The sequence below is a fragment of the Oncorhynchus mykiss genome, chromosome 24 (assembly GCF_013265735.2).
Source record: "Oncorhynchus mykiss isolate Arlee chromosome 24, USDA_OmykA_1.1, whole genome shotgun sequence".
NCBI lineage: Eukaryota > Metazoa > Chordata > Actinopteri > Salmoniformes > Salmonidae > Oncorhynchus > Oncorhynchus mykiss.
Window position 1 is genome coordinate 10,187,257 of NC_048588.1, and position 25,796 is coordinate 10,213,052.

The 25,796-nt window shown below is 48.6% G+C and overlaps 1 protein-coding gene and 1 long non-coding RNA gene across 3 annotated transcripts in view; one reads left to right on the forward strand and one right to left on the reverse strand.

Annotated features, from left to right (window-relative positions):
• Positions 1-25,796, reverse strand: part of LOC110503317 (sodium/calcium exchanger 2) — a 102,537-nt gene that overhangs the window by 26,363 nt on the left and 50,378 nt on the right. The window contains exons 2-5 of the mRNA XM_036961149.1: positions 14,911-15,393; positions 9,712-9,849; positions 9,241-9,468; positions 8,795-9,136 (exon numbers count right to left, since the gene is read on the reverse strand). Of these exons, the coding sequence (XP_036817044.1) occupies positions 8,795-9,136; positions 9,241-9,468; positions 9,712-9,849; positions 14,911-15,297 (1,095 nt within the window). The 5' untranslated portion in view covers positions 15,298-15,393. The remainder of the gene's footprint in view (positions 1-8,794; positions 9,137-9,240; positions 9,469-9,711; positions 9,850-14,910; positions 15,394-25,796) is intronic.
• LOC118944011 overlaps positions 18,342-25,796 on the forward strand; it is a 23,111-nt gene continuing 15,656 nt past the window's right edge. For both annotated transcript variants that reach the window (XR_005039299.1, XR_005039298.1), the window contains exon 1: positions 18,342-18,573. This is a non-coding gene — a long non-coding RNA (uncharacterized LOC118944011). The remainder of the gene's footprint in view (positions 18,574-25,796) is intronic.

The following is a 25,796-nucleotide window of genomic DNA, read 5'->3' on the forward strand; positions in this document are numbered from 1 at the left end:
ACCTCTCTCTCTCCCTCCCTACTGTACACCTCCCTCACTCCTCCTCCCTACTGTACACCTCTCTCCCCCTCCCTACTGTACACCTCTCTCTCCCCCTCCCTACTGTACACCTATCTCCCCCTCCCTACTGTACACCTCTCTCTCTCCTCCTCCCTACTGTACACCTCTCTCTCTCTCGTCCCTACTGTACACCTATCTCCCCCTCCCTACTGTACACCTATCTCCCCCTCCCTACTGTACACCTCTCTCTCTCCCTCCCTACTGTACACCTCTCTCTCCTCCTCCCTACTGTACACCTCTCTCTCTCCCTCCCTACTGTACACCTCCCTCACTCCTCCTCCCTACTGTACACCTCTCTCTCTCCCTCTCTCCCGACTGTACACCTCTCTCTCCTCCTCCCTACTGTACACCTCTCTCTCTCTCTCCCTCCCTACTGTACACCTATCTCTCCCTCCCTACTGTACAACTATCTCCCCCTCCCTACTGTACACCTATCTCCCCCTCCCTACTGTACACCTCTCTCTCTCCTCCTCCCTACTGTACACCTATCTCCCCCTCCCTACTGTACACCTCTCTCCCCCTCCCTACTGTACACCACTCTCTCTCCCCCTCCCTACTGTACATCTCTCTCCCCCTCCCTACTGTACACCACTCTCTCTCCCCCTCCCTAATGTACACCACTCTCCCCCTCCCTACTGTATACCTCTCTCTCTCCCCCCTCTCTACTGTACACCTTTCTCTCTCTCCCTCCCTACTGTATACCTCTCTCAACCTCCCTACTGTACACCTCTCTCCCCCTCCCTACTGTACACCTCCCTCTCCTCCTCCCTACTGTACACCTTTCTCTCTCTCCTCCTCCCTACTGTACACCCTTCTCTCTCCTCCTCCCTACTGTACACCCTTCTCTCTCATCCTCCCTACTGTACACCTCTCTCTCTCTCCTCCTCCCTACTGTACACCCTTCTCTCTCCTCCTCCCTACTGTACACCCTTCTCTCTCATCCTCCCTACTGTACACATCTATCTCTATCCTCCTCCCTACTGTACACCTCTCTCTCTCTCCTCCTCCCTACTGTACACCCTTCTCTCTCATCCTCCCTACTGTACACATCTCTCTCTATCCTCCTCCCTACTGTACACCTCTCTCTCCCCCTTCCTACTGTATACCTCTCTCTCTCTCCTCCTCCCTACTGTACATATTTCTCTCTCTCCTCCCCCTTCCTACTGTACACCCCTCTCTCTCCTCCTCCCTACTGTACACCCTTCTCTCTCGTCCTCCCTACTGTACACATCTATCTCTATCCTCCTCCCTACTGTACACCTCTCTCTCTCTCTCCTCCTCCCTACTGTACACCCTTCTCTCTCATCCTCCCTACTGTACACATCTCTCTCTATCCTCCTCCCTACTGTACACCTCTCTCTCTCTCCTCCTCCCTACTGTACACCTCTCTCTCTCTCCTCCTCCCTACTGTACACCTCTCTCTCTCTCTCTCTCTCCTCCTCCCTACTGTACACCTCTCTCTCTCTCTCCTCCTCCCTACTGTACACCTCTCTCTCTCTCTCCTCCTCCCTACTGTACACCTCTTTTTCTCTCCCCCTCCCTACTGTACACCCCTCTCTCTCTCCTCCCTACTGTACACGTCTCTCTCTCCCCCTTCCTACTGTACATCTCTCTCTCTCTCCCCCTCCCTACTGTACACCTATTTTTCTCTCCCCCTCCCTACTGTACACCTCTTTTTCTCTCCCCCTCCCTACTGTACACCTCTTTTTCTCTCCCCCTCCCTACTGTACACCTCTCTCTCCCCCTCCCTACTGTACAGCTCTCTCTCCCCCTCCCTACTGTACACCTCTCTTTCCCCCTCCCTACTGTACACCTCTCTCCCCCTCCCTACTGTACACCTCTCTCTCCCCCTCCCTACTGTACACCTCTCTCTCCCCCTCCCTACTGTACACCTCTCTTCCCCCTCCCTACTGTACACCTCTCCTCCTCCCTACTGTACATTCTCTCTCTCCTCCTCCCTACTGTACACCTCTCTCTCTCTCCTCCTCCCTACTGTACACCTCTCTCTCTCTCTCCTCCTCCCTACTGTACACCTCTCTCTCTCTCTCCTCCTCCCTAATGTACACCTCTCTCTCTCTCTCCTCCTCCCTACTGTACACCTCTTTTTCTCTCCCCATCCCTACTGTACACCCCTCTCTCTCTCCTCCCTACTGTACACCTCTCTCTCTCCCCCTTCCTACTGTACATCTCTCTCTCTCTCCCCCTCCCTACTGTACACCTCTTTTTCTCTCCCCCTCCCTACTGTACACCTCTTTTTCTCTCCCCCTCCCTACTGTACACCTCTTTTTCTCTCCCCCTCCCTACTGTACACCTCTCTCTCCCCCTCCCTACTGTACACCTCTCTCTCCCCCTCCCTACTGTACACCTCTCTCTCCCCCTCCCTACTGTACACCTCTCTCCCCCTCCCTACTGTACACCTCTCTCTCCCCCTCCCTACTGTACACCTCTCTCTCCCCCTCCCTACTGTACACCTCTCTCCCCCCTCCCTACTGTACACCTCTCTCCTCCTCCCTACTGTACATTCTCTCTCTCCTCCTCCCTACTGTACACCTCTCTCTCTCTCATCCTCCCTACTGTACACCTCTCTCTCTCTCCTCCTCCCTACTGTACACCCTTCTCTCTCCTCCTCCCTACTGTACACCCTTCTCTCTCATCCTCCCTACTGTACACATCTATCTCTATCCTCCTCCCTACTGTACACCTCTCTCTCTCTCTCCTCCTCCCTACTGTACACCCTTCTCTCTCATCCTCCCTACTGTACACATCTCTCTCTATCCTCCTCCCTACTGTACACCTCTCTCTCTCTCCTCCTCCCTACTGTACACCTCTCTCTCTCTCCTCCTCCCTACTGTACACCTCTCTCTCTCTCTCTCTCTCCTCCTCCCTACTGTACACCTCTCTCTCTCTCTCCTCCTCCCTACTGTACACCTCTCTCTCTCTCTCCTCCTCCCTACTGTACACCTCTTTTTCTCTCCCCCTCCCTACTGTACACCCCTCTCTCTCTCCTCCCTACTGTACACGTCTCTCTCTCCCCCTTCCTACTGTACATCTCTCTCTCTCTCCCCCTCCCTACTGTACACCTATTTTTCTCTCCCCCTCCCTACTGTACACCTCTTTTTCTCTCCCCCTCCCTACTGTACACCTCTTTTTCTCTCCCCCTCCCTACTGTACACCTCTCTCTCCCCCTCCCTACTGTACAGCTCTCTCTCCCCCTCCCTACTGTACACCTCTCTTTCCCCCTCCCTACTGTACACCTCTCTCCCCCTCCCTACTGTACACCTCTCTCTCCCCCTCCCTACTGTACACCTCTCTCTCCCCCTCCCTACTGTACACCTCTCTTCCCCCTCCCTACTGTACACCTCTCCTCCTCCCTACTGTACATTCTCTCTCTCCTCCTCCCTACTGTACACCTCTCTCTCTCTCCTCCTCCCTACTGTACACCTCTCTCTCTCTCTCCTCCTCCCTACTGTACACCTCTCTCTCTCTCTCCTCCTCCCTAATGTACACCTCTCTCTCTCTCTCCTCCTCCCTACTGTACACCTCTTTTTCTCTCCCCATCCCTACTGTACACCCCTCTCTCTCTCCTCCCTACTGTACACCTCTCTCTCTCCCCCTTCCTACTGTACATCTCTCTCTCTCTCCCCCTCCCTACTGTACACCTCTTTTTCTCTCCCCCTCCCTACTGTACACCTCTTTTTCTCTCCCCCTCCCTACTGTACACCTCTTTTTCTCTCCCCCTCCCTACTGTACACCTCTCTCTCCCCCTCCCTACTGTACACCTCTCTCTCCCCCTCCCTACTGTACACCTCTCTCTCCCCCTCCCTACTGTACACCTCTCTCCCCCTCCCTACTGTACACCTCTCTCTCCCCCTCCCTACTGTACACCTCTCTCTCCCCCTCCCTACTGTACACCTCTCTCCCCCCTCCCTACTGTACACCTCTCTCCTCCTCCCTACTGTACATTCTCTCTCTCCTCCTCCCTACTGTACACCTCTCTCTCTCTCCTCCTCCCTACTGTACAGCTCTCTCTCTCTCCTCCTCACTACTGTACACCTCTCTCTCCTCCTCACTACTGTACACCTCTCTCTCTCTCTCCTCCTCACTACTGTACACCTCTCTCTCTCCTCCTCCCTACTGTACACCTCTCTCTCTCTCCTCCTCCCTACTGTACACCTCTCTCTCTCTCCTCCTCCCTACTGTACACCTCTCTCTCTCTCTCCTCCTCCCTACTGTACACCTCTCTCTCTCTCTCTCTCTCCTCCTCCCTACTGTACACCTCTCTCTCTCCTCCTCCCTTCTGTACACCTCTCTCTCTCCTCCTCCCTACTGTACACCTCTCTCTCTCTCCTCCTCCCTACTGTACACCTCTCTCTCTCTCCTCCTCCCTACTGTACACCTCTCTCTCTCTCCTCCTCCCTACTGTACACCTCTCTCTCTCTCTCCCCCTCTCTACTGTACACCTCTCTCTCCTCCTCCCTTCTGTACACCTCTCTCTCGCTCTCCCCCTCCCTACTGTACAACTCTCTCTCTCCTTCCTACTGTACACCTCTCTCTCCTCCTCCCTTGTGTACACCTCTCTCTCTCTCTCTCCTCCCTACTGTACACCTCTTTCTCTCTCTCTCTCTCCTCCTTACTGTACACCTCTCTCTCTCTCTCTCTCCTCCCTACTGTACACTCTCTCTCTCTCTCCTCCCTACTGTACACCTCTCTCTCTCTCTCTCTCTCTCTCTCTCTCTCTCTCTCTCTCTCTCTCTCTCTCTCTCCTCCAGACTGTACACCTCTCTCTCTCTCTCTCCTCCCTACTGTACACCTCTCTCTCTCTCTCTCTCCTCCCTACTGTACACCTCTCTCTCTCTCTCCTCCCTACTGTACACCTCTCTCTCTCCTCCTCCCTACTGTACAACTCTCTCTCTCCTCCCTACTGTACACCTCTCTCTCTCCTCCCTACTGTACACCTCTCTCTCTCTCCTCCTCACTGCACACCTCTCTCTCTCTCCTCCCTGTACACCTCTCTCTCTCCTCCTCCTCCCTACTGTACACCTCTCTCTCTCCTCCTCCTCCTCCCGTACACCTCTCTCTCTCTCTCCTCCTCCCTACTGTATACCTCTCTCTCTCTCCTCCTCACTGTACACCTCTCTCTCTCTCCTCCCTGTACACCTCTCTCTCTCTCTCCTCCCTACTGTACACCTCTCTCTCTCCTCCCTACTGTACACCTCTCTCTCTCCTCCTCCTCACTGTACACCTCTCTCTCTCCTCCCTGTACACCTCTCTCTCTCTCTCCTCCCTACTGTACACCTCTCTCTCTCCTCCCTACTGTACACCTCTCTCTCTCTCTCCTCCCTACTGTACACCTCTCTCTCTCCTCCCTACTGTACACTTCTCTCTCTCTCTCTCCTCCCTACTGTACACTTCTCTCTCTCTCCTCCCTACTGTACACTTCTCTCTCTCCTCCCTACTGTACACTTCTCTCTCTCTCCTCCCTACTGTACACCCCTCTCTCTCTCTCTCTCCTCCCTACTGTACACCTCTCTCTCTCTCTCTCCTCCCTACTGTATACCTCTCTCTCTCCTCCCTACTTTACACCTCTCTCTCTCTCCCCTCCTCCTCCCTACTGTACACCTCTCTCTCTCTCCCCTCCTCCTCCCTACTGTACACCTCTCTCTCTCTCTCTCCTCCTCCTCCCTACTGTACACCTCTCTCTCCTCCCTACTGTACACCTCTCTCTCTCCTCCTCACTGTACACCTCTCTCTCTCTCCTCCCTGTACACCTCTCTCTCTCCTCCTCCTCCCTACTGTACACCTCTCTCTCTCCTCCTCCTCCCTACTGTACACCTCTCTCTCTCCTCCTCCTCCTCCCGTACACCTCTCTCTCTCTCTCTCCTCCTCCCTACTGTACACCTCTCTCTCTCTCTCCTCCCTATTGTACACTTCTCTCTCTCTCTCCTCCCTACTGTACACTTCTCTCTCTCTCCTCCCTACTGTACACTTCTCTCTCTCTCCTCCCTACTGTACACTTCTCTCTCTCTCTCTCCTCCCTACTGTACACTTCTCTCTCTCTCCTCCCTACTGTACACTTCTCTCTCTCTCCTCCCTACTGTACACTTCTCTCTCTCTCTCTCCTCCCTACTGTACACCCCTCTCTCTCGCTCTCTCTCCTCCCTACTGTACACCCCTCTCTCTCTCTCCTCCCTACTGTACACCTCTCTCTCTCTCTCCTCCCTACTGTACACCTCTCTCTCGCCCCTCCTCCTCCCTACTGTACACCTCTCTCTCTCTCTCTCCTCCTCCTCCCTACTGTACACCTCTCTCTCTCCCCTCTTCCTCCCTACTGTACACCTCTCTCTCTCTCTCCTCCTCCTCCCTACTGTACACCTCTCTCTCTCTCTTCCTCCTCCCTACTGTACACCTCTCTCTCTCTCTCTCCTCCCTACTGTACACCTCTCTATCTCTCTCCTCCCTACTGTACACCTCTCTCTCTCTCTCCTCCCTACTGTACACCTCTCTCTCTCTCTCCTCCCTACTGTACACCTCTCTCTCTCTCCTCCCTACTGTACACCTCTCTCTCTCTCCTCCCTACTGTACACCTCTCTCTCTCTCTCTCTCCTCCCTACTGTACACCTCTCTCTCTCTCTCCTCCCTACTGTACACCTCTCTCTCTCTCTCCTCCCTACTGTACACCTCTCTCTCTCTCTCTCTCCTCCTCCTCCTCCCTACTGTACACCTCTCTCTCTCTCTCCTCCTCCTCCCTACTGTACACCTCTCTCTCTCCCCCTCCCTACTGTACACCTCTCTCTCTCCTCCCTACTGTACACCTCTCTCTCTCTCCTCCTCACTGTACACCTCTCTCTCTCTCCTCCCTGTACACCTCTCTCTCTCCTCCTCCTCCCTACTGTACACCTCTCTCTCTCCTCCTCCTCCTCCCGTACACCTCTCTCTCTCTCTCCTCCTCCCTACTGTATACCTCTCTCTCTCTCCTCCTCACTGTACACCTCTCTCTCTCTCCTCCCTGTACACCTCTCTCTCTCTCTCCTCCCTACTGTACACCTCTCTCTCTCCTCCCTACTGTACACCTCTCTCTCTCCTCCTCCTCACTGTACACCTCTCTCTCTCTCCTCCCTGTACACCTCTCTCTCTCTCTCCTCCCTACTGTACACCTCTCTCTCTCCTCCCTACTGTACACCTCTCTCTCTCTCTCCTCCCTACTGTACACCTCTCTCTCTCTCTCCTCCCTACTGTACACCTCTCTCTCCTCCCTACTGTACACTTCTCTCTCTCTCTCTCCTCCCTACTGTACACTTCTCTCTCTCTCCTCCCTACTGTACACTTCTCTCTCTCCTCCCTACTGTACACTTCTCTCTCTCTCCTCCCTACTGTACACCCCTCTCTCTCTCTCTCTCCTCCCTACTGTACACCTCTCTCTCTCTCTCTCCTCCCTACTGTATACCTCTCTCTCCTCCCTACTGTACACCTCTCTCTCTCTCCCCTCCTCCTCCCTACTGTACACCTCTCTCTCTCTCCCCTCCTCCTCCCTACTGTACACCTCTCTCTCTCTCTCTCCTCCTCCTCCCTACTGTACACCTCTCTCTCCTCCCTACTGTACACCTCTCTCTCTCCTCCTCACTGTACACCTCTCTCTCTCTCCTCCCTGTACACCTCTCTCTCTCCTCCTCCTCCCTACTGTACACCTCTCTCTCTCCTCCTCCTCCTCCCGTACACCTCTCTCTCTCTCTCTCCTCCTCCCTACTGTACACCTCTCTCTCTCTCCTCCCTATTGTACACTTCTCTCTCTCTCTCCTCCCTACTGTACACTTCTCTCTCTCTCCTCCCTACTGTACACTTCTCTCTCTCTCCTCCCTACTGTACACTTCTCTCTCTCTCTCTCCTCCCTACTGTACACCCCTCTCTCTCTCTCTCTCTCCTCCCTACTGTACACCCCTCTCTCTCTCTCCTCCCTACTGTACACCTCTCTCTCTCTCTCCTCCCTACTGTACACCTCTCTCTCTCCCCTCCTCCTCCCTACTGTACACCTCTCTCTCTCTCTCTCCTCCTCCTCCCTACTGTACACCTCTCTCTCTCCCCTCCTCCTCCCTACTGTACACCTCTCTCTCTCTCTCCTCCTCCTCCCTACTGTACACCTCTCTCTCTCTCTTCCTCCTCCCTACTGTACACCTCTCTCTCTCTCTCCTCCCTACTGTACACCTCTCTATCTCTCTCCTCCCTACTGTACACCTCTCTCTCTCTCTCCTCCCTACTGTACACCTCTCTCTCTCTCTCCTCCCTACTGTACACCTCTCTCTCTCTCCTCCCTACTGTACACCTCTCTCTCTCTCTCCTCCCTACTGTACACCTCTCTCTCTCTCTCTCTCCTCCCTACTGTACACCTCTCTCTCTCTCTCCTCCCTACTGTACACCTCTCTCTCTCTCTCCTCCCTACTGTACACCTCTCTCTCTCTCTCTCTCTCCTCCTCCTCCTCCCTACTGTACACCTCTCTCTCTCTCTCTCCTCCTCCTCCCTACTGTACACCTCTCTCTCTCCCCCTCCCTACTGTACACCTCTCTCTCTCTCTCTCTCTCTCTCTCCTCCTCCTCCCTACTGTACACCTCTCTCACTCTCTCTCTCTCCCTACTGTACACCTCTCTCTCTCTCTCCTCCCTACTGTACACCTCTCTCTCCTCCTCCTTCCTACTTTACACCTCTCTCTCTCTAATCCCTCTAACAGCAGGTCTCTCTCACCTCCTTGCGGCTCTCGTCCAGCTCCTTGGTATTCTCTACGGTCACCATGGTGCTGTTGGAGTGGGGCAGGTAGGCCACGGTGCCCGCCGCATTGTTGGCCCCATCCTGGCAGTTCTCACTGGGCATCATTCCCACCGCCCCTCCCCTTGGTGGGAACTTTCCGTCCATAATCATCTCGAAGCCTTTCGGAGTTGTGTCCCCCTCCGTCTCCACGACGATGCCGTGCTTGTCAGCGCGGTAACGCTTGGCCATGTACTTGTAGAAAAGAAGGCGTCGGTCGGCGATCCAGGCCAGGATCACACACACTGGGAAGTAGAGCAGGGTGACCAGGGCCTCCCACACCTGAACACAAACAAAGACAGGGGATCATTACAAGACACATCCGAACTGCGATTAATTGTTTTATACACATTTGCTAACACACACACACACACACACACACACACCTCCACTACTCCGGGTGAGATGACAGAGAGGATGAGGAAGAGCCAGATATAGGCGAAGATACTCCAGAAGGCTGTGATGAAGAACACACGCAGGTGTTTGATCTTCCTGGTCTCTCCTTCAGGGATGACCCACACACAGATGGCGATGATCACAAACATGTTGAAGGCGGCGCTGCCCACAATGGTGCCAGGGCCCAGCTCACCCGCCTCAAACCCGTGCCCACACACCTAACACCGGGAGACAGAGGAGAGAGACTTTTAGTATAAATCAAAAAGGCCATGTACAAATTGTACGTAAATGTTATATTGGTAAGATTTGACAATACGTGTAAAGTAGATATCCGTTTCATTTTCAGCTTCATTCCAGTATAATACACTGCTGCTGATATGATGTCGCTGTGAGGGGGTGTTTATGATGTGACACCCATTTATGAGATGTGGTCGGGGGAGTCTTTATGACGTGACACCCACCTCTATGACCGACAGCAGGATCTCTGGGGCGGAGGAGCCTAGAGCCATCAGAGTCAGGTTGGACACCGTCTCGTTCCAGATACGTACAGTGGCAACAGACGTCTCTCCACCTGGCATGGTGATGGTCACTTCCTTCTCCTGCAGGACAGACAGAGAGGGGGGGGGGTCACACACACAGGTCATCACTCTATTCCCCCTCCATACACTCCAGTATCTCACCACCAGACTCATACATATCTTCATTTAGACAGTTACTGTAAAAGAAGAAACTAAAAACTGCTCATAGGCCTGAGATGGGGAGTAGTGGGAACCTGGAGATTTCATTCTTCTCCACATATAAGCATGACGGATGGTATTTACAGTATCCTGCTGCCACGAGGGAGGACGTGTCCCTGACTGCCTGGCAGAAGGAGAGGGGACAATCTCTTATTCTAATCAAATAACATTTTATTTGTCACATACACATGGTTAGCAGATGTTAATGCGAGTGTAGCGTAATGCTTGTGCTTCTAGTTCCGACAATGCAGTAATATCTAACAAGTAATCTAACTTAACAATTTCACAACAATTACCATATACACACAAAAATGTAAAGGAATGAATAAGAATATGTACATAAAATAATATATGAATGAGTGATGGTATAGCACGGCATAGGCAAGATGCAGTGGATGGTATATAGTACAGTATATACATATGAGATGAGTAATGTAGGGTATGTAAACATTATATAAAGTGGCATTGTTTAAAGTCGCTAGTGATACATTTTTTACATCAATCTTTCCATTATTAAAGTGGCTGGAGTTGAGTCAGTGTGTTGGCAGCAGCCACTCAATGTTAGTGGTGGCTGTTTAACAGTCTGATGGCCTTGAGATAGAAGCTGTTTTTCAGTCTCTCGGTCCCTGCTTTGATGCACCTGTACTGACATCGCCTTCTGGATGATAGCGGGGTGAACAGGCAGTGGCTCGGGTAGTTGTTGTCCTCGATGATCTTGTTGGCCTTCCTGTGACATCGGGTGGTGTAGCTGTCCTGGAGGGCAGGTAGTTTTCCCCCGGTGATGCGTTGTGCAGACCTCACTACCCACTGGAGAGCCTTACGGTTGTGGGCGGAGCAGTTGCCGTACCAGGCGGTGATACAGCCCGACAGGATGCTCTCGATTGTGCTTCTGTAAAAGTTGGGGAGTGTTCTGAGGTTGAAGAGGCGCTGCTGTGCCTTCTTCACCACGCTGCCTGTGTGGGTGGACCATTTCAGTTTGTCCGTGATGTGTACGCAAAGGAACTTAACTTTCTACCCTCTCCACTACTGTCCCGTCGATGTCGATAGGGGGCTGCCCCCTCTGCTGTTTCCTGAAGTCCACGATCATCTCCTTTGTTTTGTTGACGTTGAGTGTGAGGTTATTTTCCTGACACCACACTCCGAGGGCCCTCGCCTCCTCCCTGTAGGCCGTCTCGTCATTGTTGGTAATCAAGCCTACCACTGTAGTGTCGTCTGCAAACTTGATGATTGAGTTGTAGGCGTGCATGGCCACACAGTCGTGGGTGAACTGGGAGTCCAGGAGAGGGCTGAGAACGCACCCTTGTGGGGCCCCAGTGTTGAGGATCAGCGGGGTGGAGATGTTGTTACCTACCCTAGTGATCTAGTGAATGGAAGAGTGATGGACGACGGGCTATGGAGAAGTTTCAGGTTTTATTAGTTGGATGCATGGGATACACTGTCCTACGAAATGCTGACTTGCAGGTTCCTTTACATTTACAGTGACCTTGAGATGTGGGGTTGGTTCATTTTACTGCAGTGGGCTAAATCAGGGTCACACAGAGTGTTTCTTGGTAGTCGTAAACAAATCTACTTTGAAACAAAAGTATACATCTCACACACATGGTTATGGGCTTAAAAAAAGAAGACACCCATACGATGTCAGATATAGAGTTGAAATGTATTACTGAGAGGGCCTGTGCTCCTTGCCAGAGAGAGCCAGGCCTGTGCTCCTTGCCAGAGAGAGCCAGGCCTGTGCTCATTGCCAGAGAGGGCCAGGCCTGTGCTCCTTGCCGCCAGCATAAGATCCAGACAATCTCAGTGTGCTTAGTCTTGCACAACCTCAGGACAAACACTGGAAAATCCTCCCTGTTATAATACAATACACTACAATACACTCCAATTAGGCCACTGGGGTGGTCTGAATCCTTCATAATGGATGCACTTCTGGTAATTACTATCCTAGTAGATGCTTGCATTATGAACTTATGAAAACAATTGTGTAGAATTTGCTCGGTCAAAGAGAAAATTGTAAAAGGGAGAAATCTATGCTATTCCAATTCCATCATGAGCAATGATGTTGAATGCATGGTTGGCTATAAAGAGGACAATATTACGAACAGATACAGTTGAAGTCGGAAGTTTACACACACCTTAGCCTAGTTAAAATTCCCGGTCAGTTAGGATCACCACATTATTTTAAGAATGTGAAATGTCAGAATAATAGTAGAGAGAATGATTTATTTCAGCTTTGATTTCTTTCATCACATTCCCAGTGGGTCAGAAGTTTACATACACTCAATTAGTATTTGGTAGCATTGCCTTTAAATTGTTGAACTTTGGTTAAATGTTTTGGGTAGTCTTCCACAAGCTTCCCACAGTAAGTTGGGTGAATTTTGGCCCATTCCTCCTGACAGAGCTGGTGTAGCGGAGTCAGGTTTGTAGGCCTCCTTGCTCACACACGCTTTTTCAGTTCTGCCCACAAATTTTCTATAGGATTGAGGTCAGGCTATCTGATGGCCGACTTTGTTGTATGTTTGGGGTCATTGTCCATTTGGAAGACTTTAAGCTTTAACTTCCTGACTGATGTCTTGAGATGTTGCTTCAATAGATCCACATAATTTCCCTTCCTCATGATACCATCTATTTTATGAAGTGCACCAGTCCCTCCTGCAGCAAAGCACCCCCACAACATGATGCTGCCACCACGTGCTTCACGGTTGGGATGGGGTTCTTCGGCTTGCAATCCTCCCCCTTTTTCCTCCAAACGTAACGATGGTCATTATGGCCAAACACTTCAATTTTTTCATCAGACCAGAGGACAATTCTCCAAAAAGTATGTTCTTTGTCCCCATGTGCAGTTGCAAACCGTAGTCTGGCTTTTTTATGGCGGTTTTGGAGCAGTGGCTTCTTCCTTGCTGAGCGGCCTTTCAGGTTATGTCGAAATAGGACTCATTTTACTGTGGATATAGATACTTTTGTTCCTGTTTCCTCCAGCATCTTCACAAGGTCAATTTGCTGTTGTTCTGAGATTGACTGGCACTTTTCGCACCAACGTACATTCATCTCTAGGAGACAGAACGCATCTCCTTCCTGAGTGGTATGACGGCTGCGTGGGTCCATGGTGTTTATACTTGCATACTATTGTTTGTACAGATGAACGTGGTACCTTCAGGCGTTTGGAAATTGCTCCCAAGGATGAACCAGACTTGTGGAGGTCTACAATTGTTATTGTTATGAGGTCTTGGCTGATTTCTTTTGATTTTCCCATGATGTCAAGCAAAGAGGCACTGAGTTTGAAGGTAGGCCTTGAAATACATCCACAGGTACACCTCCAATTGACTCAAATGATGTCAATTAGCCCATCAGAAGCTTCTAAAGCCATAAAATAATTTTCTGGCATTTTCCAAGCTGTTTAAAAGCACAGTCAACTTAGTGTATGTAAACTTCTCATGCACTGGAATTGTGATACAGTGAATTATAAGTGAAATAATAAATTCCTTGTCTCATGCACAAAGTAGATGTCCTAACCGACTTGCCAAAACTAGTTTGTTAACAAGAAATTTGTGGAGTGGTTGAAAAACGAGTTTTAATGACTCCAACCTAAGTGCATGTAAACTTCCAACTTCAACTGTAACTAGTAAATTTACAATGGTTTTCGATGGCCCAACAATGAACTGAAATGGAATAATCATTAGCAGGTTAATTGATTATTGAATCGATTCCAGGGCTAGAATCTACTTCAGTTTGTTGAAAAAAACTCTCTCTTGTCAGCAGAGAAATCCAATTTATAACAATGTCAAAGAGTCTGGACCAATTATCTGAAGCTTTAAATCAGATGGAACCAATAATTCAATACACTAAGTCTCCTATTATTTTCCAATCTTTTGGTTCTGAACAGAACCACCATATTTTTCATCTCGCTCCACTGTTCCGACCAGCTAAATAAATTCTGAACCAGTTCGAACTTTAAAAAGTACCTGTTTATATCGATCCTTTCTGTTCCTTTTTTAACTAGCATTGAAAATCTATTATTCTCTAATAAAAAATATAAAAAACTATCTTAAAAAAAAAACTGAACAATTACAAAACATACAAACGACATCACACAACCCTCAACTACATAACACATGCCCAGAACCACCTGATGACATCTCCAGCCCTCGCATCACTCTCCGCCACATGGCCTCAAACTGCACCATGTTGTTTCTCTCCGTCGGAGGGGGAAGTGCAGGTAGCTTACACCCACACACACTGGCAAAGAGTTTCAGCTTGCAGGCAGACACTGGACACAGTTTCCGAGTGACAGAGTGAGGGCTTTGCATAGCTGCTGTGTTGCGTCATTTTGTGGGACTAGAAAAACATGCCCAGAACATAAAGTAACTCTCTGAACCAGTTCCCATGCTTTTAAAAGAAAGGTTCTGCTGCAGAACTGTATCGCTCTCATTCCCGGGTTCCATTTCTTCAAAATGTTCATTACTTTCCGGTTTTCGGTTCGGGTTCTCTGAACCGGTTCCAACCCAAGGGTAGAATCTCTTTCAGTTTATTGAGTCAGCAGAGAAATCTTGAAATATTGGAATTCCATATGGCCCCAGAGTCAGTCACTACAAGAAATGTGGAAACCCAAACATAGAAATAACACGTTTATTTGAGCTGTCTGTGGTAACACCGAGAAGCAAGGCGGCATTCCTGGAGATGGAAACTGTTCTGTCTATCACCCCTGCGGAGGCCAGTTTTACAATGCCTTTATTATAGAGTGTTTCGATGTTCACTGTGTTTGAGTGACAGTTAATGTAGTCTAGGGAGAGGTGAGAAAGGAGAGCCAACCACTGGGTCTAAGAGTGTCTATTTCTATGTCCTTTTCATTATGTGGTGAATGAGATGACATCCCTAGTACAATGCTTTAACAACTCTATCATATGGATCAATCTGTCCCACGGTACCAACCTGTGAGGTTATGACCTCGATAGAGGCCATGAAGCGGTCTGCGATGATGGACACTCCCAGGAACATGTACATGAGACAGGTGAAGTAGACCACGGCCCTGGCTACCTGGTCGCCCAGCCCGGGGCTCAGGGGCTTCCACACGGGCAGCAGGGTGCCCGGCCTGCACACCACCGGCTGCGAGCACTTTGAACTGCTGCCCAGCCCCGTGCTGCTGTTGCTCCAGAACTCCGGAGACATGGAGGGATAGGACATGGTGGAGATGGAGCGGTTCTCTTCCTCTCCTCCTCCTCCTCGTAGAGACTCCAGGGCGCAGGGCGAAGGAAGGGGGAGGAGGAGGAAGAGGAGGAAGGGGACAGAGGCAGAGAGAGTGGTGGAGAGGAGTGCCATGGCGGAGAATGCCGGGGGAAGAGATGGATGAGGCGGACGAAGAGAGACACGGGGAGAAGATGCCGGGCGTGGCTGGGAGGGGTAGGACTAGCTCACCTAGGAGGAGAGAGAGATGGATAGAACAGTAGGGAGAAGAGAGAGAGAAGAGAGAGAGAACAATACTTGGGTGGAGCCAGCAGCAAACATACACCAGCCTTTCATTGGCCTGTATGGAGTACGAGATAAATAAACCATCTGCCTCAAAATATATATTTTTTTAGCTAAATAAAAATGTTCCACATTTGATAACTGAATCATTATTGTGGTTGACATAGAACAAATTATTTTTAACCAGCGTCCTTGTTTCCAGTTGCTGTGGAAGGTTTCCAACTGCAATATGAGAACAAAAATGTCAACATGCACTTGAATAGTAAATGTTAACGTCATGCCCTTGAATCATGAATATAAACCTTTCACGGCTATTCAACTTGGAGGCTCCCACATTGGCGTACATGCTCTCTGCTTTCTATTGACAGGAGAGAGAGAGAGAGAGAGAGAGAGAGAGAGAGAGAGTGAGATGGAGAGAGAGACAGAGAAAGATGGGGGGGAGCTGTCTGAATAGAACACATGGCTCTGAATAGGCTTAAAGCCCAAAGCGGAGGGAGAATGCTGGCCCTGAAGAGAGAGAGAGAGAGACAGAGAGAGAGACAGAGAGAGAGACAGAGAGAGAGACAGAGAGAGAGAGAGAGAAGGCTGCGGTTTGGATGGGAGAGATAGTTCATGGTGGTTTCTGTGATGACAGTGACAGCGCTGTTCCAACTGGCTTTGTGACAATGCACCAGGCTCTCCACAAAGACCTGTTCCCTCGGTTGAGAACACAATGACCCTGAGAGCCCGAACACTGAGCAGCAAGATACTCAGAAACTCTAACACACTCTCTCTCACTGTAAAAGTGGGTCAGGGTCCATGGCTGACTGGCAGTGAGTTTTTGAAGCAGTATGTACAGAAAGTTAGTTGGTTTGCTTGTTTATTCTACTAGGTTGAGTCCCAAATGGCATCCTATTTCGTATATAGTGCACTACTTTTGATCAGGGCCCTCAGGGAATAGGGTGCCACTTCATTTGGGATAAAGGCCCAGTGAGTATAATACAGATACACACAACTTTAGGCCTGTACACACACTCACGTATCCAGTTTGTGAGGGCATTTATGTGTATACAGTACCTGCTGTTATTCAACCATTCTTTCACCAGGTGTTACTTACAGTACACTGTATCTGTATTGTGCTCCTGCTCTCTGGGTTCCTGCTCTACAGTGTGTGTAGTTTTTGGGTGCAGTGTGTGAGCACCATCTGCAAGGGAGAATGTGTAGAGCAGAGAGCTAGTTAAGCAGATTACAGGCACAATGTGAGACCTACCGAGGGTAACCTGGGGTGTAGACGTCTGTCCGCACGCACGACCTCTCTCTTTACCTTTCTCCCACTCTCGTTCTCTCTCTCGATCGCCTTCTTTATCTTTGTCTCTCACGTTGTCAGTCCAGCTTTAACATTATAGAGCAGCTGAAGGCCCTTGAAAGCATATCCATCTCAATGCACTCATACAGTATTATTCACCATGCACCCGGCAACGATGAGTAGGATTGAGTATCCCTATGTCAAGAATGTTATATTGAGAGGCTACCCACAAAACCATCATCTGATGCTTTTGCAATAGGAATAACTCAGGTTATACGCAACTCATCGCTGCTACTTTAGAGTTTCAGGTTAGACTCAGTCCGGGCTTCCATGTAATTGGTCTTAACAACAACATAAGATATTTCCCATACGTGCGCGCGTACACATACACACTCACTTAGTAAACACACACTCGCGCACACACACACACACAATCTTGCCCCAAACACACACACACACACACACACACACCTCCAGTGTGCAGTCGTGTTCTGTCTCTCTGTCCCCTCAGACTGACAGTCCAGTCAGGCTGTGTGTTTGCTTAGAGAGGAATGTCTAATGATGGAGGGCTGATGTAGTTCCATTTCCATACTGCACTCTACCAGACTGCACCTCCAGCACCACACCTGAATACCAAGCAGGAGAATATAGGGGGGGGGGGGCACTGGGGGAAGAAGGAGAGGCTGGCTGCTCACACTGGGCCTGCACTGTTCAGAGAGCAGCACTCTTGATGTCTTTCAAATGGCACCCTATTTCATATAAAGTCCACTACTTTTGACCAGGGCCCATAGGGCTCTGGTGAAAAGAAGTGCACTATATAGGGAATATGTTGCCATTTGGGATGCATTCTCTATTTGAAATGAATAGTGTTTGTGTTGTGTTCCTCTGTGACCTGGTAACCAGAGCCATTCCGAGGCTGGGGGACGAGATGGAGGGATGCTGCATGACAAAAAGAGAAAAAAGGAATCTGAAGAGATGTTTAAATGGGATATGTGATGAAGAGGATGGTTGAGGAGGGGGGAGGTGTCCATGAGAGGAGGGTTGCTGATACTCAGCATGATGGACAAGGAGAAGGGTAAAAATTAAAGTAGAGAGAGTAAACAAGAAGGAGAGAGAGAGGCAGAAGAGCGTAGAGAGAGTGAACAAGAAGGAGAGAGAGAGGCAGAAGAGCAGAGCGAGAGAGGACAAGAAAGAGGAGAGGAAGGGAGTGAGAAAACCATAGGGAGATGAGAGAGAAAGAAAGACTAAAAATGAAAGAGAGTGGGGTAGTCCTGCCATGACGAGTGTGTTAATAGATATTCTCAGCACGGCCAGAGTGTTTCCATGGCGACCTGGTGAACATTTGGGAGAGTGATCACAGATGGAACGGGAGACAGAAGAAGAGAGGAAGGGGAGAGAGAAGAAGAGAGGAAGGAGAGAGAGAAGAAGAGAGGAAGGAGGGAGGGAGAAGAAGAGAGAGAGAAGAAGAGAGAAGAGAGGAAGAAGAGAGAGTAGAAGAGAGGAAGGAGAGAGTATAAGAGAGGAAGGAGAGAGAGAGAAGAAGAGAGGAAAGAGAAAGAGAAGAAGAGAGGAAGGAGAGCGAGAAGAAGAGAGGAAGGAGAGAGAGAAGAAGAGAGGAAGAAGAGCGAGAAGAAGAGAGGAAGGAGAGAGAGAAGAAGAGAGGAAGGAGAGAGAGTAGAAGAGAGGAAGGAGGAAACAGAGAGCCTAGGAGAACTCTTTGTCACAAGCATACTGCTTTCCATGGACGTGCCCACTAGTGCCCTGTAGGGCTGGGTATTGTGGGGAAGGGCTCTCCAAGCAGCCTGGTTGGCTAGGCTGGGACTGGTGGCGACTGGGGGCCTGGGGTATGTATAGCTGCCTCAGCAAAACTGCTGAACCGCACTCACATACCACAGCTAAATCACAATGACCACAGGCTGACCGTAGACACACACACACACACACACACACACACACACACACACACACACACACACACACACACACACACACACACACACACACACACACGACATTGACAATGGACATTGAATCCAGATGTAGCCAGGTGGTAAAAGCACACAGCTGTATTAATTTGTATCCACTTAGTAGCACTGTCCTTTTAGAGAGCTGTAAATAATGTGTGCAAGCGGTTATGGGATTGTGCCTCCACAATGTGTAAGAGTGAGAGAAAGCAATTACACTGGAGAGCTGTTGTAATCCATCATGGGGAGCAGACTGGAGAGGAAAGATGGAGGAAGTGGATGAACAGTTGGACAGCTGTGTCTCCCCCTTACACATCTGGACAGCGAATACATATCTGTTGCTAGGCAGGAAGTTAAGTGATACAGGTAATAAACTGTTCCTTCTCCCGTCATGTGACCTAACCTGACCTCGGCCCACATTCCTCACTAATCCACAGCTGTCCACCCTTATCAGTGACTGCAACCATGTGATTGAATTCTCCTGTTTCCATCCTGCACAATAGGGGGCGGAATGCACATTAAATTGTGCGATCCCCAATATACCATAGAAGAAGAATCCATCGTGGGTCCAACGTTACATTGGGTTAATGAAAACGTTTTATTTGACAGACTTTATTTGACACCAGATGGTCGTGTTTGCCTGTTGATACTTTCAGATTGACATGGGGATGTTAGCGCCTTGCTGGCTGAATACCAGGGCTCTCAGAACCACGTTGTGGATATTATTTGAAGCGCGAGTCATTATCAGAATGACATATTTCATATAAAGCTTTAGGTGTTGTATTTTGTTGAATGTTTTAATTGTCATGTATATGTTGATATGTCATTTCACCCAGTGCAGTATGGGTAAGATGAGGATCTACTGTTCCAGGTGGGGTTAGGGTTTCACGTGGACGGTGTGTTTGCGTGTATTCATATTGTTTTATGACAAAATGTATTTGGGGTTTTCATGCAAGATGTCATTTTGTTGATGGACATCTTGCACTCAGACATTTGCCATGTTAGAAAGTCCATTCTAACTGTGAACGTTGTGGTCTTTGTATTTTCTTTAGAAAGCAGAGCCACTGCTTCACCCGAGCCCGTCGGGGAGTTGCAGCGTTGAGATCGTAATTACGAAATTGGGGAGAAAAAGGGAGTAAAAATGACAACAGAATAGAAAACAGAGCCACTAGGGTCGATGCATTTCACTTCGTACAGATTGGTTTTATGCACTTTACTAACAGGTGACAGAACTTTACTTGATGGTGACTTCACCATGCAGTGATTTCCCTCCCACATGATCTTATTTTAAATGTAAGCTTCGACAGAATAAACAACCCCAAATTAGTTTGTGTCCTGTGCTGGGTTTGTGCTGGGTTTGCTTTCGCCAGGCTACACAGAGACGCATAAGAAGAAGTGAATTTGGACAGACTTGATTGAATTAGAATGAAAATGTATAATTGAAGTAATATGGATGATTAGGATAAGTCATTGGTCTGGTCTGGGGTGACCCTAGGAAAGGGAAGTCCATATTTAGGCATAGACTGGAAGAGAAACCACTCTGGTTATGCTTGCATGCACCAGGCAGCAAGCAGCCTGAGATTGTGCACACCCACACAGAGTTAGAGAATGTGCCCAGCCTTGCTTGGGTCGATTATAGTCAGGCGATAGATAGTGTCAGCTATAAAAAGGTCTATAAAGGAGTTAGTGACTATAGCATTAGCATGTGTATTAGGGGGGGGGGGGGGGTCCTGAGCTTAGATGGGCTTCAGAGAAATGGATGTTGTTGTAAGAATGTATCGGATTGCTTAAAGTCGGGTAAAAAAATATGCATGTTATGGAAGGAATGTATTTGAACTAACTTGAAAAAACACTAGCTCTGACTTCGCTGATAGCTCCGTTATTGAGGAAGAGTATACATACTATGCCTGTGATATGTGTCCCACCCAGCTATCTGAAGATGAATGCACTCACTGTAAGTCGCTCTGGATAAGAGGGTCTGCTAAAAGAATAAAAAGTACAAATGCAAATGAGCTGTCAGATAGTTGAGGTCAGAAGTTTACATACACCTTAGCCAAATACATTTAAACTCAGTTTTTCACAATTCCTGACATTTAATCCTAGTAAACATTCCCTCTCTTAGGTCAGTTAGGATCACCGCTTTATTTTAAGAATGTGAAATGTCAAAATAATGGTAGAGAGAGTAATTCATTTCAGCTTTGATTTCTTTTATCACATTCCCAGTGGGTCAGAAGTTAGTCAATTAGTATTTGGTAGCATTGCCTTTAAATTGTTTAACTTGGGTCAAACGTTTCAGGTAGCCTTCCACAAGCTTCCCACAATAAGTTGGGTGAATTTTGGCCCATTCCCCATGACAGAGCTGGTGTAACTGAGTCAGGTTTGTAGGCCTCCTTGCTCACACACACTTTTTCAGTTCTGCCCACAAACTTTCTATGGGATTGAGGTCAGGGCTTTGTGATGGCCACTCCAATACCTTGACTTTGTTGTCCTACAACTTCGGAAGTATGCTTGGGGTCAGTGTCCATTTGGAAGACCCATTTGCGACCAAGCTTTAACTTCCTGACTGATGTCCTGAGATGTTGCTTCAATATATCCATATAATTTCCCTTCCTCAGGGTCCCATCTATTTTGTGAAGTGCACCAGTCCCTCCTGCAGCAAAGCGGCCCCACAACATGATGCGGTCACCCCCGTGCTTCACGGTTGGGATGATGCTCTTTGGCTTGCAAGCCTCCCCCTTTTCCTCCAAACATAACGATGGTCATTATGGCCAAACAGTTCTATTTTTGATTCATCAGACCAGAGGACATTTCTCCAAAAAGTACGATCTTTGTCCCCATGTACAGTTGCAAACCGTAGTCTGGCTTTTTTATGGTGGTTTTGGAGCCGTGGCTGAGCGACCTTTCAGGTTATGTTGATTTAGGGCTCATTTAACTGTGGCTATAAATACTTTTGTACCTGTTTCCTCAAGCATCTTCACAAGGTCCTTTGCTGTTGTTCTGGGATTGATTTGCACTTTTTGCACCAAAGTACGTTCATCTCTAGGAGACGGAACATGTCTCCTTCCTGAGCAGTATGACAGCTGCGTGGTCCCATGGTGTTTATACTTGCATACTATTGTTTGTACAAATGAACGTGGTACCTTCAGGCATTTGGAAATTGCTCCCAAGGATGTACCAGACTTGTGGAGGTCCACAATTTTTTTTCAGGTCTTGGCTGAATTATTTAGATTTTTTTCCCCCATGATGTCAAGCAAAGAGGCACTGAGTTTGAAGGTAGGCCTTGAAATACATCCACAGGTACACCTCCAATTGACTAAAATGACTGTCAATTAGCCTATCAGAAGCTTCTAAAGCCATGACATCATTTTCTGGAATTTTCAAAGCTGTTTAAAAGCACAGTCAACTTAGTGTATGTAAACTTCTGACCCACTGGAATTGTGATACAGTAAATTATAAGTGAAATAATCTGTCTGTAAACAATTGTTGGAAAAATGACTTGTGTCATGCACACAGTAGATGTCCTAACAGACTTGCCAAAACTATAGTTTGTTAACAAGAAATTTGTGGAGTGGCTGAAAAACTAGTTTTAATGACTCCAACCTAAGTGTATGTAAACTTCCCACTTCTAATAGAGGCCAAACCACGTTTTCTCGTTATCAAAAGCTGTGCTTCTCATACAATTATAATAGACCAAAAACTGTGCATTGTTAGCCTAACAAGGTGTTGGATAAGGGCGCTGAACGCATCTTGATTTATCTGCTTATCATATTGCTTGTGTGATTTGTGATAATAATAATAATAATAATAATAATAATAATAATAATAGACTATTCTACCCGTTTCCCTTGTTCTTTTAAAACCCTGTGTCTTGAAAAGAGTCATACAAATGCATGTTGGTAAACTCAGTGAGAGTTTTATAAGTGAAAAAGCCCTTGAGTTCAGTCCGAGTAAGCCTTTCTGAAAGGTTGAGCAGCCATTATCGGCCTGGCAGGTGTCAGACACGGAATCGCTAGCTGCAGTTCAATTAGGCAAGTAGTTTGAGTTGCATACCTGAAGGAGCGGTAGCGTAGCTTTGTCAACACACAAGCTTTCGACTTCCAAACTTTGCGTCAAACGCTTACTCAGGGAGACTTGTTCTGCTAGACTGTGCTGTTCAGGCCACTTTGGTCCGTGTGACAGATGTGAAAGCACAAAGAGATAGAATCACATCTATCCTCCCTCTATCTAGCGCACAGTGACTGTGAGTTCCTCTTCTATCTCTAGTGATATGGCCAAGCCACTGGCATATTTCTTTGTTGGACATTTTTAGAAAATCTATTTTCAAATGATCAAGTGGCTGTAAAGTAAAAACAGATCATGCATATTCATTGCATCATTACCCAACTCACCTGACACACAGTATCCAGGAAATAATGACTATGCATTCCAAACAGCACCCTATTCCCTATGTAGTGCACTACTTTTGACCAGGACCCAGGGCACTCTGGTCAAAAGTATTGCACTATAGAGAGTAGGGTGCCACTTGAAGACGACAGTAAGCTTCACTATAAACAGGATGTACGTGCACATGTATTTAACCAAAGGGCAGGTCTGGCGTGTGTCTCCCCCGCTCCTCCTCTTCCTGGGACTACTGCAGGCTTGCTGGTGCTGGAAAAAGCCCAACAGGACACACAAGACAGTGTCCATTTTGGCTCAGCACAGAGCCCTGCCTGACTGATGGGAGGCTGGATGCCTGACTATACTCTGTGATGGGCGATCATTTATTTTAAATACGGTGCTGTACATCAACACATCCTATTACATTTAGTTATGTCACGCTCGGAGCAATAACATTAGCTCATATTCAAGATTCAACGGGATATGGACGTTGAGGCCATGCGGTCAGGAGTCACCTGATGTAACTCTGTTATTCTATTCTCATTAGCAAGGTTCAAGTAATGCGTGATGCCTCTTGAATGCAGGTGACTAGCGGCAGGCCATCTCGCCTCCTAAGACATTCTAAACGGGAAATCGATCCTAGATATCAATAACAACAGAGTGAATGAGAGGCTCTCACTGAGGAATCCATTACCACTATGCTGCCCTACCAGAAACACCTTTGCTTGGTTTACTTTTCAAAAGGAAAAGTACTGGGAGGAAAAAAAGCGAATCTGAAAGAGCATTCCACGGGCGACACAGAGATCCCCGAGGAGCGCTCCTACCATTGAACAAGCTTCTAACACCCCCCCCCCCCAGGTCGAGATGCCCGCCAAACAGCCTTCCAAAGAGGGCGCCTCGTCCCAGGGTGCTTCACTAATCTATTTCTGTTGTCCGTGGCCCTTTTTTGTCTGCTGAGCTGAGCTGGTTTAGACTCTACCCACCCAGAAACAAGTCTCTGTTGACAGCTCTGTCTATGCCAGGTGCCCTTCAGACGCCCTTACCAAACCCTCATGCCATCCCTCACCTGCTTTTTGCAGGGGCATCTCATTTCCTAATGGACCATTTGTTCTCTCTGGGGGAAAAACACAAAAGCAGATTAAAGAGGTTGATTCCTTAATCAAACCAGATCAGAAGTGCAAAGCACTCAGTTTGATAAGTGTCTATCTGATTAGGGTCCTTTCGCTCATTTTCCTAATTGGGATCTGTCTGCTTTTCGCAGAGGCTTGAAATGCCATCATCAATTAAAGCTGATAGCTCAGAACAATCAAAAGGGGAAAGTCAAAGCTGATCTCAATTCTTTATTAATGCTGAATCTCTATTGTTATATCTGTCTGCCAGAGACTATGCAGTACTAATGATACAGCTTGCCTTCTCCATCTTTGAAGAATTCACACTGTCCTTATATCACCTTTATGTGTGACAAAGGAGGCTGATGGGAGGTGCTAAAGGAGGATGGGCTCATTGTAATGGCTGGAATGGAATCAATGGAATGGTACCAAACACATCAAACACATGGAAACAAAAAGTTTGACTGCGTTCCATTTAAAAAAACGTTTTTATTTAACTAGGCAAGTCAGTTAAGAACAAATTCTTATTTACAATGATTTATCCATTGATTCTATTCAAAGCATTACAATGAGCCAGAGCTCCTATAGCTACTCCCACCAGCCTCCTCTGGTGTGTCAGTCCATTACAAAATGTCACCTGTTAGTGGGCAACACAGAGGCATCTGGGTAAGCAGCGGGGGGGGGGGGGGTGGAGGCGGTGAGCGTGATGGTGAGGGAACAGTGTCAGACTGTGGATGATGGCATCCCTCCCTCCCCGGGGTCGTGACCCTCAGCGAGGAGAGGGAAATGGCCCGAGATGGGTAACGGACGCACCCGTCTCCTCCAATTAACACACGCCTGTCTGAACACACTCCTCGCCCTGCCTAGTCAGAATAGGTGGAGGGAGGGAGATGGACAGAGTGGGAAAGAGAGAGGGAGGTAGAAGGGGAGGGAGAGATATAGGAAGAGAGGTTGAGGGAGGAAGAAGGGGAGGGAGAGATATATGAAGAGAGGTTGAGGGGGGGAGAGAGGGTAGAGATGGAGAGAGAGAGGGGGAAGGAGGGGTGAGAGGGTAGAGATGGAGAGAGAGAGGGGGAAGGAGGGGTGAGAGGGTAGAGATGGAGAGAGAGAGGGGGAAGGAGGGGTGAGAGGGTAGAGATGGAGAGAGAGAGAGGGTGAGAGGGTGAGAGGGTAGAGATGGAGAGAGAGAGGGGGTGAGAGGGTAGAGATGGAGAGAGAGAGAGGGAAGGAGGGGTGAGAGGGTAGAGATGGAGAGAGAGAGGGGGAAGGAGGGGTGAGAGGGTAGAGATGGAGAGAGAGAGAGGGTGAGAGGGTAGAGAAGGAGAGAGAGAGGGGGGGAGGGGGTAGAGATGGAGAGAGAGAGGGCGAAGGAGGGGTGAGAGGGTAGAGATGGAGAGAGAGAGGGGGTGAGAGGGTAGAGATTGAGAGAGAGAGGGGGAATGAGGGGTGAGAGGGTAGAGATGGAGAGAGAGGGGGGGAAGGAGGGGTGAGAGGGTAGAGATGGAGAGAGAGGGGGGGTGAGAGGATAGAGATGGAGAGAGAGAGGGGGAAGGAGAGGTGAGAGGGTAGAGATGGAGAGAGAGAGGGGGAAGGAGAGGTGAGAGGGTAGAGATGGAG